This window comes from Eptatretus burgeri, chromosome 17, assembly GCF_056783735.1.
Source record: "Eptatretus burgeri isolate ZD-2024b chromosome 17, Ebu_testis_v1, whole genome shotgun sequence".
NCBI classification, from domain to species: Eukaryota; Metazoa; Chordata; class Myxini; order Myxiniformes; family Myxinidae; genus Eptatretus; species Eptatretus burgeri.
The window spans coordinates 46,102,306-46,118,857 of record NC_140977.1 but is presented as its reverse complement, the minus strand read 5'-3'; the positions used below and the strand labels follow the sequence as shown (position 1 = coordinate 46,118,857).

Genomic DNA, 16,552 nt, shown 5'->3' with positions numbered 1-16,552 from the left:
TGGGGGGGGGGGGGGCACAACCAATTTACCTTCAACAGGATTTACAGAACCACCAGATGAGACTGTCAGAACAAACAGAATTGAACCAGAGATTACATTCAGGTTTGTAAATTATATTGGTTCAATAAATAACAACAGGGTCAGGAATGTACAAGAAGCAAACAATGAACAATAAAAGAATGGAACCAATTTCTCATAAACTAACCCCAAGTTACCCATTACCGACATACACACCCACAAATACATTAAGCAATGGACAGCAGATCCATAATTAACTTATGCCTTAAGGCCTCAGACACATGATAGAAGAGAGGGGAAAGTCATGGGACAATAAGCATAACACCTGGTACAGTTGGCAATTGTCCCTGCAGGAAGGGAGAGGGGAGGGATATGTCTCGATGGAGTGAGTGGGTGTGATTTTGGCAGAGCAGAGCATGGCATCTCTCCCTCACTCAAGGGTGCAGCTTCCAGCTCACTGGTCTGGCTCCGATCTTTGGTGGACCCTACAATTATAGGTGGGCCTACTGACGTCATCGATGATGATTTACGCCCCTCCCCTCTCCTCTTCCATTGGTTCATGCCCTGACAGGTTGGCGGGGGAAAGTCCTTTCCCTCTTGAGTCACGGTTCCCTGATGCTAAGTGACATCATGGCTAATCGAGGTGATGAAAATGTTGTGAGGCCACAACTTTTGCCACCCTAAACTTGTTGAAATGGCCCAATGCAAAGTTAAAAGCAAGCATTTAGGACAGAAGTGGAGGATCAATGCATTAAATAAGAGATCGCAGGGATGAGCAATTTTAGACACACACACAATGGGGTGGGTTTGATGTTTCTATCTGTACGAATTAGCGACGCATATCCAAAATGACATTTAATTACTTCACGCTTACTCTAAACACGCATAATTTAAATAAAATAATTATGCTACATTAATATATTTATTACCCCCCAGCAATCATTTCTGCAACAATATTAAAAAGATATTTACTTATTTCACCACTTTTTATCTCAAACTGCTTTGACTTCTTTTTTTTTTAGAGGCAAGGGTAATACAAAATAATCTGAATTCGTACTCGCTTTTATCTCAAACTATAAGGTTGAACACAACCAACAATATGTACTAAGATACAGAGCACATGTGTGGTTGTGAAGCTGCCGAAGTTCACTTCCTGCCAAGTCACACTTCCTGTTCACTTCGTGCCATGATTGATGCAATCACTTGCAGCGGTGAATATGATTATCTGCAACTTATGAGGATTAAATAAGTTGTAACATTTGTTGAGAAATTTTATGTGATTTTTAATATCACCACATAATTTTTCTTCATTATATTCTCTTCCTTACACCATTATGTGCACAGGGCTGCAAGAGAGTTTCTTTTGCTAGGTTGCTGTGGCTTAGGCCTAAGTCACATTTGGCACGGCGGCCGTAGGGTCTACAAAATGTACGGCCACTAGCAATTATAGGGCGGCCGCAGTATTTCCACAGTCACACAATGTAGCAGTCACATATGTTTTTATTTTTCGGGTAGCCGCACAGAGTATTTATAAATTGTGGAGACCGAAAACGTGGGGGTGCCGTACGGTCTTTGATTTGATGTTGCACGGTGACCTTAGGGCGTTCCTGCGGCGGCCATAGAATTTTCAAGGCAGACACAAGGTGCCCGCAAGGCGACCGCAGGGGGGCCCGAAGGCGAACGTGCGGCCAGACGGACGGTAACGAGTGGGTTATTTTTTTTATCAGTTCTTTTGTTTCGGCTTGTCGAATTGCTATGGCGAACGTAGAAATGAAAAAAGTTATAACTCCGCGTTATAATTCCACGGCGACCCCTACGGCCTGTAAAAGATAGCCAAACGCGTAGGGCCACCCAGAGGCCACCGCCGCACGTTTCTGTCGATTCAGAGGGCGAACTGCCACCATATCCTCGCCGTAGAGCAAATGTGACTTAGACCTTACAACCTGAACGTGTTGCTACTCTGACAAGGATACTGACTGGACTGAAAGCACAGGGATTTGTAATTACCCTGCACTTACGAAGCAAAAAGCAGGGTAAAGCGATTGGAAGCATACGTACGTATGGTGTAGGTCATACGTCATGTCTGTATTTTGTAAAGAGCGTACGTAGAAAACCATTCAGCGGAGGAAATTGAAACTTTACCATATGTTACACGACTGATATAGTGGTCCCTCTTTTGAGGGCAACAGAGGCCAAAGGTCAACATAGGCAACTTTTCATCCGATTGACTTGAAATTAGAACAGGATTTTCATATCAGCTCAATGAATTCAACCACCAATTGTTTTTGAGGTCAACACAGGCCGGAATTTCTAAAAGTCAATTTTCATCCGATTCACTTTAGATTTGAACAGGATTTTCATATCAGCTCACCATATTCAACTACCAATTCTTTTTGAGGTCAACATCGGCCATAAGGTCAACATAGGCCAAATTTCTAAAACTGTCAATTTTCATCCGTGAACAGGATTTTCATGAAAATGACCATCATGTGTCACGTGGTCTGGCAGCCATATTAGATTTAAGGGAAAATCTTTGAAAATCACCACAGGAGAAACCGCTTAAGTGATGATTGCAAAATTTAAATAATTGATCAACTACCCATGGGAAATATGGTTTGATAAAGATTATGTCATCAGTCACGTGGTCTGGCATCCATATTGGATCAAAGAAAAAAGAACCTTAAAAAAACAAGAGTTGGCTCGCACCAAGTCCTTCACAAGACTGCACAGGGTATGTATTCTATGAATACCATCGTTTGTTCATAGTTCCGGCGATAGCTCACCTACCCTTCACAAAGGACACCACGGTATCTTTAAGGTCCACTAACTAGTGCTAATAAACGGTAAACCTGGTTTCAGGTCCATTCAAGGGACGGAGCATATCAGGATACCAGTTTATAGCTGGGTTGAGATGTGAACCCGGGCTAGACAGTACAGAGGCAAGTATGCATAAGACCTACTGCTCTTCTATACCAATTAGATGTCACCTCTTATTTTCTCCCAATTCTCTTCTGGTTCTGCTTTTCAGCCCTCCAACCCAACCAAATTGAAACTTTACCACATGTTACATGACCGTGATATAGCGGTCCCTCTTTTGAAGTCAACAGATGCCAAACGTCAACATCCCTGCAAGATGTACATGTCTCTCAAACAACATAATCCTTGTTTCCCTTCCAAAACTAATGCTGACTGCTCACCTCCACAAATTGCATCGTCTTTCTTACCCCTGTGGAACTGTCTTCTTGAGTTAGTTTAACCCCATTCTTCCGTCCATAGCTTCAAGCCAGCAACTCACAGCAAGCCTAACATCTTGTTTCATTAGAAACCACAATATTTTCTGCCGCCATTAACCCTCTTTAAATCCCTCCTCCTTGGTTGCAAGTTCCCATCTTGGTTTTGCTCTTCTCATCTTTCCTGTTTATTCATTGCATTGTCCACTTGTTGCCCCAATCATATTTAGTGCATTTTCCCCCTCCATCCCATTCTTCTAAATGCCAGGTTTTAAATATATGATAAAACTATAACAGCACTAGCGAGAGCACATACCTCTGCCATGTTGAATGGTTAACATTTGGTATCCCAGGGATAGGCCAGATCTGCATCCAGACCTCAACCAAAATCGAATTGGCTCATTCTTGTCCCTACCTAACTCATAACCCATCCAAAACCTTTGGACATACCGTGCTATATATGGTTTTTGGTTGAAGAATCACTTAAAAATTAGTTTCTGGATACAGATCCAAATCTTCACCAAAATGTCATCAATTCATCCTTTTCACACACACAAGCTGTCCACCAAATGTCAAATGAATCAGTCCATAACATTTCGAGATATCTTTCTGACAGACAGACAAACAGAGTTGAAAACATAACCTCCGTCCACCTTCGGTGGGGAGGTAATAAATACCTCACAGTTCTGTTTGAATATATATGTATATATATATATATATATATATATATATATATATATATATATATATATATATATATATATATATATATATCTGTTCGAATCAGTTTTATTTGTGTTCAAATAATGTATTCTGGGGTCTTTTACCTCCTGGTCTTGAGCTGGTTGGTGTCTGACTTGCCAGGTAACTCCTTTTTCTTTAATCTTCCATGATGTATTTGACACGCAAATGTGGTGATGATTTCCCAGTGTGTTGAAACACATGTATTTTTAAATCATACGAAGTTGTGAAAACTTTATCACAAACATTTTGGGTGGCCTGTCTTCCTTGAGAATAATTTCATCTTTCTTTCAGTAAGATGACAATGTGAAACATTCTTGCAATGAGAACAGTTGTGTGCCTTTCCATCCTTCTGAATATTTTCATGTGCCTTCAAATACGCTGATGTTTTGAAAGTCTATTCACAAAGAGAACATCTGTGTGGCTTTTCTTCCCTGTGAATCATATCATGTCTCTTTAGGTCATATGAGGATATAAAGGATTTTTCACAAACATAACATTTGTGTGGCTTCTCTCCATTGTGAATCATCTCATGCTTCTTTAAGTGGGATGGGGACAGAAAAGATTTTTGACAAACAGAACATTTGTGTGGCTTTTCTCCCCTGTGAATGAAATTATGTCTCTTTAGTTCAGATGTACATACAAAGGATTTTTGACAAACGGAACATTTGTGTGGCTTTTCTCCCCTGTGAACGAAATCATGTCTCTTTAGTTCGGATCTGCATATAAAGGATTTTTGACAAACAGAACATTTGTGGGGCTTTTCCCCACTGTGGATCAAATCATGTCTCTTGAGATCATATGAGGATATAAAGGATTTCTTGCAAACAGAACATTTGTGTGGCTTTTCTCCCCAATGATTCATCTCGTGTTTCTTGAGGTGGGATGGGAAAACAAATGATTTTTCACAAATAGAACATTTGTGTGGCTTTTCCCCACTGTGAACAAAATAATGTCTCTTTAATTCAGATGTGGATATGAAGGATTTTTTACAAACAGAACATTTGTGTGGCTTTTCCCCACTGTGATTCATCTCATGTTTTTTCAGGTGGCATGGAAATGAAAAGGATTTTTGACAAAGAGAACATTTGTGCGGTTTTTCTCCCCAGTGATTCATCTCATGTTTCTTAAGGTGGGATGGGAATACAAACGATTTTTCACAAACAGAACATTTGTGTGGCTTTTCCCCACTGTGAACAAAATAATGTCTTCTTAGTTCGGATCTGCATATGAAGGATTTTTTACAAACGGTGCATCTGTGTGGCTTTTCTCCACTGTGAATCATCTCATGTATTTTGAGGTAGGATGAAGATGTAAATGATTTTTCACAAACAGAACATTTGTGCGGTTTTTCTCCACTGTGAATCAAATCATGTCTCTTTAATTCGGATGAGGATATAAAGGATTTTTGGCAAAGAGAACATTTGTGCGGCTTTTCTCCTTTGTGAATGAAATGATGTCTATTTAGATCGTATGAGGATATGAAGGATTTTCGACAAAGAGAACATTTGTAGGGCTTTTCTCCCCTGTGAACAAAATCATGTCTCTTTACTTCGTAAGAGGACATGAAGGATTTTTTACAAACAGAACATTTGTGTGGCTTTTCTGCTGTGTGAATCCTCTCATGCTTCTTTAAGTGTGATGGGGATGCAAAAGATTTTTGGCAAACAGAACATTCATGTGGCGTGTCTGTCACGTGAATAATTTCATGTGTCCTTAATGCAAATGAAGTAGTGAATGCTTTACTACAAACGGTACACCTGTGTGGCTTTTCACCTGTATGAATCATCTCATGCATGCTTTGTTGAGTTGAAGTTTGAAATGCTCTTTTACAGAAGGAACATCTGTATGGTTTATTCCCAGTGTGAATCCTCTGATGTAGCTTGAGAAAAGAGAAAGTTGTGAAGGATTTTTCACAAAATGAACACTTGTGTGGTTTCATACCATTGTGGTAGAGCTTATGTGTCTTCAAAGAAAACAAATTTGCAAAGGATTTTTCACAAAGCAAACACTTGTACAGCTCTTCATAACTTTTCTTGGTCTCATGCATCTTTAAAGCAGATGCACAACTTGTGAAGGCTTTTTCAAAAACAGCATCTTGCTGCACATTCTCACAAATGTGATTCATTTCACATTTCTTCAGAGCAAATGAGGTTCTCCTTGTCTTGTCCATGTTTCTTTTTAATATCTCGTTGCATGAAAACAACCGAGGCCAACTTGAACACAAGTTTTCAGGATGCTCCACAGATGTCTCTGCAAAATAAGAAAATAAAAGACAAAAACACGTTTACGTTTTTAAAAACTATCCTACCTTTTAACAATTATTTGCAGTATACTTTCATTACATTTGTCTCACAGAAAAAGTAGAATGCATCGTCTTCATGATTAATGCATATAACCAGGGGTTCACGTAACTGATACGCAGGTACTCATTCGTGGTTAAAAAAAAAAAATTACTAAATGCATAATTCAAAGATGCTAAGAAAGTTCAAAAGCATACGAGCACAACATAACCTTTTGATGGAAGGTTTTCTCATTTGGTGGAGATAAGATTCTTTCATGATGATTATATTATACAGTACTATACTGTGATTTCAAAATTTAAGTGTGCAAATTAAGTTTATAAAATTGTAACATTGTAAGTTATATTATAATGCATAACTTATAAGATTAAAAAAATAGATCAAAGGAGAAAATGCGAGTGAAGAGAAAGAAGAGGTTTTCTCAGGTAGTGTTGGGTAGTCGATCTAGTCTACCCTTATTATCAGTATTTCCGTCGATATGTTTGTCTGTCTGTCTGTTGGCTGCTCTTAGAGCACCCTTATTCTGGACATTTCCATCTGTCTGTCTGTCCACGAAACTTTGGTCAAGCCAAGGGGCTAAACCACTCAACCGATTCCAATGAAATTTGGTAGGTAGGACCAATATTTCTGGGAATCGTGTGCTTTCGAATATGGGACCCCGGGCCCTAGCAACGGCATAGCAACGGCCCTTTAAAGTGGTCAAAAAATCGAAAAAAATCCAAAAAGAATAAGTCGAAAAATCGAAGCTTAGAGTTCTGTGCGCAATCTATCTAGCTCCCTTCATGCCAATTTGCAGCCCGAACAAAAAGTATTTGTAGGAGGAGATAGATTTTTGGCGAGTACATGTCGAACATTTCAGAAACGGTTAATTGTGAATATCTCTAAGAGAAAGAGTCTGATTTTGATGAAACTTGGGTGAAATGTGTACAATATGGCTAGCATGTACACAAAAATGAATGGTTGCTATGCACACCTCCGTTGATTAGCAAAAGCTAAAATACATTATCGTACATCGTACACTTTTTGTGGACTGTACAAAAAAATCAGTACCTCCGAAACTGGACCTCCGAGGGACCTGTTTTTTTCTGTGCCCAAGGAGAATGTCTTACAGCATCATATAAAAAAATAAAATCTTTAGCGAATAGATAAATGGAATTACCAGGGCTGCCATTTGTTAGAGTCTCTTTGTAAACATGCCTGAAATTTCACAAGGCGGGTTTCTGGGTGCATACTAAGAGGGCTGTGATAATCATATTTATTGTGCTAAATTGATTGATAGCATGTACATGAATATCGGCTTGTCGCGTCGGCCAGCTTTCCATCTAGAGCGAGCAGCCATGTTGCCTACCGGCTTGTCTGTATGTATGTCTGTTCGGTCCAGTGCTCCGTTAATACAATGGCGATTTCGATGAAACTTGGTTGGTAGGTTCATACCATGACCTAGTTGTGTGCAAATGAGAACCGTTGCTATGGACACCACCGTTGCCTAGCAACGGGACTCTGAAATTTTTGAAAAATCATAAAAAAATTTATTTTTTCGAAAATCAAAAATCAGGCCATGAGCGACTGTGGGCAGTACATTCAGCCATATTGTCAAAAATTTCCAGCCGGATCCTATGAAAACTGTCGCAGAAGATAGACTTTAAATGAACCCTGGTCGAAATCAATAAAAAAACGAAGTTCATTTTATCTCAGAGACTATGAGTCAGATATACATGAAACTGGTATGGTAGGTTCATGGTATGTCCTCGTTATGTGTGAGAAAGAACCGTTGCTATGGACACTTTTCTTGACTAGTAACGGCTGAAAAACGAATAAATTCGACTTTATCGACTACCCATGTCCGCCTACCGGCTTGTTCTTTTTCTTCCTTCCATGACAATTCTCTCAATATGTCTCTTCGAAAGGACCGTTTACAAAACCCCCCCCATCCACTTTCTCAACAATCCTCTGGAAGAAGTCTTTTCTTTCAAGCTTCTAGGTCTCACTATCTGCCATGACCTTTCCTGGGAAAGTCACATTTCCAACCTCGCCTCAAAAGGCAGTCGCCGACTGGGAATCCTCCGTCGTGCTAAGTCCTTCCTCGGCCCTCTTGAGCTCCTGACCACTTACAAAGCTTTTGTCCATAGCCTGATGGAGTACTGCTCTCCCCTCTGGGCTGGTGCTCCTGCCTCCCACCTAGGTTTACAGCACAGAAAGTGAAGTTGGCTGACAAAAGCATGACCCTGAAAGCTGACCGGGACCTGTTTGGTCACCTTATTGTAGTGCCTGATAGCCATCAGCTCAGTCTGAAAAAGTTGGGGTCGTATGAGCTAACTACTTTGCCATTTGCTTTGGTCCATGCTGATGGTACAATGAGGAAGACCACAATGAGCGTCATGATAACAGAATTGGAAAAATTGGGAAAAGTGATGCTGCAAACTACCACTTGCATCATAGGTAGAATGGCTATAGTGCAAAGAGTGAGGTCAGGTGGTGCTCAAAACCTTAGACAGTTATCAGAGATGACGTATTCTGTAGCTACCCTTCAGCTTGGCAAAAATGGCTGCGATTGTGTCGATGTTGTATTTGATCGATATGACAGGTCAGAGTACATCAAAAACGTTGAAAGACAACGACGGGGGGAAACAACACGATTCAAAATTTGAATCCTGGAAATCAGCACACCCTTCCAAAGGAGTGGAACAAGTACTTGTCAAATCCACTGAACAAGGCTAATCTTGCTGAATTTCTGTCAAAGAGTTAGTGTGAAGTATCAAAAGAGAATCTTCCACAAGGTCATCAATTAATTCTTGCTGGGGGATTCAGGACTGGGCCAAGAACAGTGAACATCATGAGACGAAATTCAAAGGAGCTTAAGGATATGGAAGCAGATCATGAGGAAGCTGATACTCTGCTCCTTCTACGTGCCAGGAATGCAGTGGATGATCACCAGATAATCATCCTGCAATCACCTGGCACAGATGTTCAGATTCTATGTCCTTTTTAGCAGAAACATACCATGCGAGAGCCTATTGTTTGAGACAGGTGTAAAGGACAACCACCGATTCATCCCAGTCTACGAAGTTGCTGGCAGACTTGGAATTGACTGTTGTACTGCACTTCTTGGTCTACATGCTTGAACAGGGTGTGATGCAACAAGTGTGTTGTATGGAGTTGGAAATAATAAATCGTTTGAAACCTTAAAGAAGAGTTTAGACCACCAGCAAGCACTTGAACAGCTGGGCGATCATTTAATTGCATCAGAGTAAGTGCTGCAATCATCAGAGAAATTCATTTGCTCCATGCATACAACTGTAAGTAAGGCTAGTATCACTGCTGATGAAGATCATCACTGGAGTGTTTGTCAGAAAAACAAGACAAATGCGAACCTGCCCCCTACGACTGACAGCGTACGTCTGCACATAAAGAGAGCTAACTATCAGGTATTGGTTTGTAAGACATCTGTTCAAAAGTTCCAGCGACTTCCATCACCAACAGAGAGGGGTTGGGAAAAGAATGGCACCATTTTGGAAGCTATATGGATGACAAGACCACCTGCCTCAACAAGTCTCATTGAATTAGTGTTGTGCGATTGCCAGAAATCATGATGTAAGCGTACTGACTGACGCCAATGTGAGGTAAACGGCATTTCCTGTACCGAGGAATGAACCTGTATGGCAATTGAGGAGTACCTGAAGAGTGACAAACCTGCAGTATTCAGTGACAGTGATTTGGATGATGAGGAGGAATAAGTATGACATGAAAATGATCACGCGTATGAGATAATGATGCTGTTCATGACTGACCATTTATCATTTGTGAAAAAATGATTTGATAACATATTGTTGTGGTGCCAGGTCTCGGTGGCGAGCACGACAGCTCGAGGGAGCAGTGGAGTCGGCTCCACCGAACACCCGGAATTTAGGTCGTACCTTTCATATAAATCCGAAAGGTCACGGGTCCCTTATCGGACCGGAGATTGCCAATAGGTCGACCACGTGGGATAGGGTCAATTACCAAATTCAATATAACTAAATACCCATGCAGTCTAACTACCGGGGAACCACACCTTCGGCCGACTGTCCGATCCGAGTCACAGGTAACGGCTCGGATCCGGCGTAACCAAGCGGAGTTACCAGAGCCGCGCCGGACCGATTGCACGATTACGGCAACAATGATCTTTCTAATCCCCAATACGCACCATGGCAAACCAATGGTAGAAAGGACAAGGACGAGCTGGTAATTCAACAAAAGGCGAATTTATTGACAACAATAATTGGGAAACGAGGGGAGCACGTAAGGGCAGAGTTATCCAAATATAGCAAGGCAAATAATGTACATGGAACACAGGCACTTAACAGTTTCTACTTATCAGACGGGGCCCATGGACACACACACACACACACACACACACACACACACACACACACACACACACACACACACACACACACACACACACACACACACACACACACAGAAATGGACCCCGTCGGGTCTTTATTGAAGGCCTCCAGCTCGAGGAAAGGTGAGCTGGAGACTGGAGCTAGCTTGGACCTGTCCGCCTCGTGCGGTCTTCGACGTTCTGGCTCGGCGGGAATTGAACCTGCAACAACGATGACACTCCAAGCACTAGGGACGGAGGGTGAAGGACGGATGCCAACCAGCACGAGGGCGGACAAGGCAGCGAGCGCCAGCAGGCAAGGCGAGGCGATCCGAGACGATTCAGCAGGCAAACCCCAACTGTCCCCAGTTGGATCGCGCCGATCAATTATTCACTCCCTGTCCAGGGGGAGGGGGCTCCCTCTCGTAACCCCCCCCTACTGGACAGTTTTGGCACGCGATCCACTCGTTGCCCTGTGATTGGCCAAAAGGGGTGCCAAGTCTGCTGATTGGACCGGGGGGGGGGGGGGCGTGGCTGGCGTCACGTCGGACCGTCCCTCAAACAGGAAGATGAGTAATATTGTCCTGCGTTGGCTCCCATTGGCCGAACGACGGCAAGCTCGCTCGCATCTCTCTGATTGGTCGAGAGAGACGCCAATCCTTCATTGAACTCCACCCACCGCGAGCGTTATGGCGTCAGGATGGAGCGAGGCGAAGGTGTTGTTGTTGTTGCAGTTGAAAATGTAAAAGAAAACCCTGACTATCAAAATAACTCCGCAGCGCACGAACATTTAATCACCCATTAGACTTGGGATGGGCCCCCAACTAGAAACACATACTTACCGATATAACTGATCTATAGGACCTGGCTGTTGTGTGCAGTAAGCTTCCAAATTCGTAACAATATATGTGGTTGGTCATTTTCCCAACCTAAGAATTGAAAGTGTCAGTGTGAATTGTTTCATATTGTTACGTTTGAGGGGGGGGGGGGGTATGCATTCAAAGGGTAATTAGGATGTTTAATTAGGTATGCCATGCTGTTCGAGTTTACCAGGATCTCGATGTAATAAGTAGCAATTCAGTGGTGATAAGTTGTCTAGTGAATGTTCATTTCTTCTAGGGGGGAAATGATAATTGTCACGTAATTAGATAGGGACACGGGATAGGGTAAGTGTGTCTGCGTAAACCCCTTTTGGTACTCTCTGGAGACTGGCCGTGACGTCACAGGACAGTGCAGCGGATGGCTCCGCCCCGTGATCACGATTGGCAGAAGGCGACGGCGGTGGGCCAATAAACGGCTCGATTGGAAGTGACGAGGACAGAAGGATAAAAAGGTTCTGTTCGGGGTCGAAAAGGAAGAGGAAGAAGATCACAACCAAAAAGATCGTGTTTTTTTGGTGGGGAGGCTGTTGCGCGGGGAGCATCCTTGTTGTTGTGCTGATTCAATCGTGTTCTTGATCGTGTCTTGGAGCCTTGCTGAGCCTCGTGCCTCACCTTGGTTGGCTCTGGGGTTCTGCTGACTCGGAGTACGGAGTCGAACGGCGGGCGGACCTGCCTCCCTCTCCTGCTCGCAACTTGGCGCCAGAACTGGCTCCCTGGCGGCTGTGAGCGGACTTGGGCCAAGACCAGGAGGTCGACAGCACCACGGTTTCTCCTGCCCCCCTGACGAGAGCAAGGCCAGCTCGTCCGACGCCGATCCAGGGACAGTTGCGTCCACACCACGGTCCAGCCTGACCACCAGAAATAGCTACGTTTTGTGTGTGTGTGTGTGTGTGTGTGTGTGTGTGTGTGTGTGTGTGTGTGTGTGTGTGTGTGTGTGTGTGTGCTTGGCGCCTTGGAGGGATTGAGAACTGTATATTCATTGGAATTGTCTGTGTTTTTCCCCACGCCCGATCCCACACCATCCCGTCGAATCGCCCCGGATCCCTCTTCTTGCCGAGTCTTGTTATTTCTGGTAATAATAAAAACAAATAAACATCATCAACTCAGTGAAAAGTGACTCGTGCCACCTTCCTCGTCCCGTTTGCGGTAGAGCGATTAGAACCGCCATGTTTGGGTTATAAATAAATAAACCGCCTCCATCGTTTCGGCTCATTCTACGTTGGCGGGACTGTTCAAGTCCCGTGGACGTCACAATATTATATGCAATCACTAAAATAAAAATAATCTCATAAGTTGATATCTGCATCTTGAAATACATATGGTGTTGTTCACAATTGTCAAATTGTTGTTTATTGTTATATTTCTAATGTTCTTAATCAATTTCGTGTGTGTGTGTGTGTGTGTGTGTGTGTGTGTGTGTGTGTGTGTGTGTGTGTGTGTGTGTGTGTGTGTGTGTGTGTGTGTGTGTGTGTGTGTGTGTGTGTGTGTGTGTGTGTGTGTGTGTGTGTGTGTGTGTGTGTGTGTGTGTTAAATCTGGCTTCCTTCTTGGAACTACTGTGCAGTAATTGGTCTTCATTTTGATTTTACCAAACTTTCCCTGCAGTACCACATATTTTATTGGTATTTTGCATGTGACATGCCTGAGAAAAAGATAATGATTCATCTATCCTCTGAATGCATGAGGATCATGTTATTTTTCCTTTGACTGGTTGTGTCGTTCATTATAAGAAATTTCATTTAGCTTTGGAACAGCTCAGAACCGACCCTGGGGAGGGGGATGATTTCTGTCGAAACAGGTTTTTAACACCGACGAGATTATTTTGGAAGAGGATACATCTCGTACCTTCCTATCCAAGAAGGGAAAGATTTGCTCTGGAATTCAAGCTGGCCAACGATTGACTTACCCTTCTCCGACGTGGCAATGCAGCAGGCGAGTTGTTGTAAAACCTATGCTGCTCTTCCGATCGCTGAATTCTCCTCCCCGCTTCCCACTCTCCAATCATCATTATCATCATCATCATCATCATCATCATCACCCAGAGCTAAATCTTGTGTTTTTTATTTAGGGCAGAATACAGGATGTATTATTATTACCCTCACACACCTCGCTGTTTTGTAAAAAATAACCGGGCAGTTTTGGAATAAATTTAAAAGGTAATAGTCTTGTCTTATTGTTTACTCGTCCGTTTATTCAGACGGGGTTTTGCAATCACTTACGTGTGTCTGTCTGTGTGTCTGTCCAGGCCACAATTTATTTTTTATCATTTCAGCTTTTGTCATCAAATTTTCAACAAAGTTTTACTTTGAGAATTGGCATTGATTAGCGCACTTTGTGCGCCTCACTAAACGTTACTGCAGCGGCATAGGCATCTTTGACCATGCCTGCTTTCTCCGGGAGTGAGAGAAGGGGTGGGGGGGGAATGGTGTATGTGTGTGGGTTAGTTGGGGTGATGGTGGATCGGGCATTGTGGGGAATGGTGGAGGGGGATGGGGTGGAAGGTGCTCGGTGGGGTGGTGGGGGAGGTCAGCCAAATATATTCTGTGCTATGACTGAATATAAACTGTAAATCAGAAGTCAGAAGCTACCTACCAGGTATAAATAACCAGAGAGTTGGTGTCAAAGCCACCCAATGCTCGCCTGTTTATACATTTATCGTTTTTAAAAGACTCGTCTAATAATTAATATTTTTTTATAAAGCATTGCAGTGAAGTCTGATCCAAATAATTTTAAAGCAATATATGTATTTGTATATTGTAATCAGTAACAAGAGTGCAAGTGAGCACAATATATGCCCGAACAAGAAGGTAAATACAGAATTGTGCTACTACATGGAAACCAGCATCCTGGTTGCCATGGCAACCACTTTAGATGACGAACGTATGTCGCAACACACCGTCTCCACAGTCTTTACCTATGTACCAAATATGAAACGTGAAAGTTGAAAACTTTGTGAGTTAGAGTGCGGACAGGAACGGATGGAAAACAGCATCCTGGTTGCCATGGCAACCATTTAAGATGACGATCGTATGTCACGACACACCGTCTCCACAGTCTTTACCTATGTACCAAATATGAAATGTGAAAGTTGAAAACTTTGGGAGTTAGAGTGCGAACAGGAATGGATGGAAAACGGCAACCACTTTAGATGACAAACGTATGTCACGACACCGTCTCCACAGTCTGTACCTATGTACCAAATATGAAACGTGAAAGTTGAAAACTTTGGGAGTTAGAGTGCGGACAGGAACGGACGGACGGACGACCGGTATCACATAATACGCCGCGATATAGAAAAAAAAAAAAATATATATATATATATATATATATATATATATATATATATATATATATATATATATATATATATTGTTACGGCTGTGGAAATTTGCAATACACCAGAAAGGTCCTCAGGTTAGATATATCGATAAGTTCATGTGTACTTTGTCCACACCCGTTGTTTAGAGGGAATACGTGTGATTCATCGGGGCTGCGACGCTTTGAGTTAGCCATTTTTCTTTCTCCATCGTTATTTTGGACCAATAAGCCTGCCAACAACTCAAACACCACCACCTTCACCTCTTTACCTCCACAACTCCATCCCGCAAACATCGCTTCACCGCCATTCCCAAATGACGCCCGCCAACAACCAAACCACCACAGCAAACCCTCCACCACCTTCGCCTTTCTCCTTCCACAACCATCAACCACACCACCAGTCAACACCGAACGTCGTGTTGTCCAGGGCCCGTTCAGTGATTCTTGCCGAACGCGTCGAGTCGCGAGTACAAATGGATGCCTTTACGGGAAAGGAAATTCGGATAAGGAGAGGCTCACGCCCCTTTTTTCTCGACCAATGGCTAAACATCGGGTGGCGTGGCCCCGCCCCCAAGCGCGATGCATGTGGACTCCTTTTAGGAGGGAATTCGGATCAGGAGAGGCTCACGCCCCTTTTTGCCCGACCAATGGTTGAACGTCGGGTGGCGTGGCCCCGCCTCCAAGCGCGTTTTGATCTGCGAATTAGCATACACACTCCTCCGGTCTATAAAGAGGCGAGCACAAGGCAACTCGCGGGTGTCGAGTTGGGGCGTGTGTTGGGTTGTGCTGAGCTGTGCGGTGCTGTGCTGGCTGGGCTGGTCGAGTCAAGACGAAGGTCATCGTGGAGGTTGTCGTTGCCAGGTCGAGGGACGAGTCGCGGAGCGAAGCAGGGACGCGGAAGAGGACTCAGGGGCGAGAGTTCGCCGGAATCGGTGCGGTCCCAAGACCCCGCTAGCGGGACGGAGCGTCCACCATTCCCCTCTCCCGACCCCGAGCATCAACAATTCTCCCCCCGCCCCCTCATCAGCACTGAGATAGCGCCGGTAACCCCGTCCGTTCCCCAACCCAACCGTGGTGCCGACCAACACGTGCCTGCGCAATGCACGTCAAAGGAGCTCACCGACCATACCAGGGGCACGGAGTCAGGTGCGTTACGCGGACATTGCGGCTTGCCCACCATCGCGCCATGAGGGCGTGGGTAAGACCCCTTCGGTCTCGTGGACCTGGCCGATCACCCAGGTCCCACGTTCATTTGGTCCACGGACCTGTCTGCCTCCTTGCCTGTGAGGGTGGCTTGTATTTTCTTTGCTTTTGGTGTAAATGTGTGTGTGTGGCGCCAGTCTATGAAGTAAACCCGTATAAGTGCTTGTATGTTGCTTTATTCGGTTTTAACTCTTATCTGCGTATTGTTCTTGCTTTGACTGTGTACGTGCATTTTTGTATGATTGTAAAATACGTGCTTGTCTGAATGTGAATTAAAAGTGCTTGTCAAACTGTTTCCCGTTTCGTTGCGTCCTTTCCTCTGGTTGACATTTCCATCTTGCATCACGTAAGGGATTGGTAGTGGGTGTAGAGACTGTAGACACCCAATAAATAATCTGAACCGTCGAGGTCGACGATAACTCCGCTCGGTTATCCCTGCAGCACGGAACGAGCCGCTTAAGCGGTTCTTGTCCGGAGTCGACCTGCGGCGTGGT

General features: G+C 43.6%; 1 protein-coding gene across 1 annotated transcript in view; it reads right to left on the bottom strand.

The window, feature by feature from the left end:
* Positions 1–2,908: 2,908 nt before the first annotated feature.
* The window catches only part of LOC147009967 (uncharacterized), a 60,623-nt gene continuing 46,979 nt past the window's right edge, over positions 2,909–16,552 (bottom strand). The window contains 2 exon segments of the mRNA XM_085863226.1: positions 2,909–4,429; positions 4,432–6,242. Of these exon segments, the coding sequence (XP_085719352.1) occupies positions 4,391–4,429; positions 4,432–6,242 (1,850 nt within the window). The 3' untranslated portion in view covers positions 2,909–4,390.